The sequence below is a fragment of the Crocuta crocuta genome, unplaced genomic scaffold, assembly GCF_008692635.1.
Source record: "Crocuta crocuta isolate KB4526 unplaced genomic scaffold, BGI_CrCroc_1.0 scaffold3369, whole genome shotgun sequence".
NCBI classification, from domain to species: domain Eukaryota; kingdom Metazoa; phylum Chordata; class Mammalia; order Carnivora; family Hyaenidae; genus Crocuta; species Crocuta crocuta.
In genome coordinates this window covers 80,331-80,593 of record NW_027533254.1, presented here as the reverse complement: position 1 = coordinate 80,593, position 263 = coordinate 80,331, and the positions used below count along the sequence as shown (strand labels likewise).

The window sequence follows — 263 nt, the reverse complement described above, 5'->3', positions numbered from 1 at the left end:
TGATATGTCCATCTGCAAATTGTACTTGCCTTGAATTTTAAATGCACCTACTTTTTTTTTTAATAGTTTATTGTCAAGTTGGTTCCCATATAACACTCAGTGCTCATCCCCACAAGTGAAATGCACCTACTTCTGAATGAAATGCTATAGAAAACAAAGCAGCTTCCAGGAACCAATATTTGCTATATTAGTTATCTTTGTTTTTTGTTTCTTAATTTGGTTTTGTGTTGTGTTTTGTCTTTTGCCTTCTAGAAATGTTCTCC

The 263-nt window shown here is 33.1% G+C and overlaps 1 protein-coding gene across 1 annotated transcript in view; it reads left to right on the top strand.

The window, feature by feature from the left end:
* IGSF1 (immunoglobulin superfamily member 1) overlaps positions 1–263 on the top strand; it is a 14,033-nt gene that overhangs the window by 9,559 nt on the left and 4,211 nt on the right. Inside the window, exon 13 of the mRNA XM_077746372.1 lies at positions 253–263. This exon is cut by the window's right edge and continues 203 nt beyond it. Within this exon, the coding sequence (XP_077602498.1) occupies positions 253–263 (11 nt within the window). The remainder of the gene's footprint in view (positions 1–252) is intronic.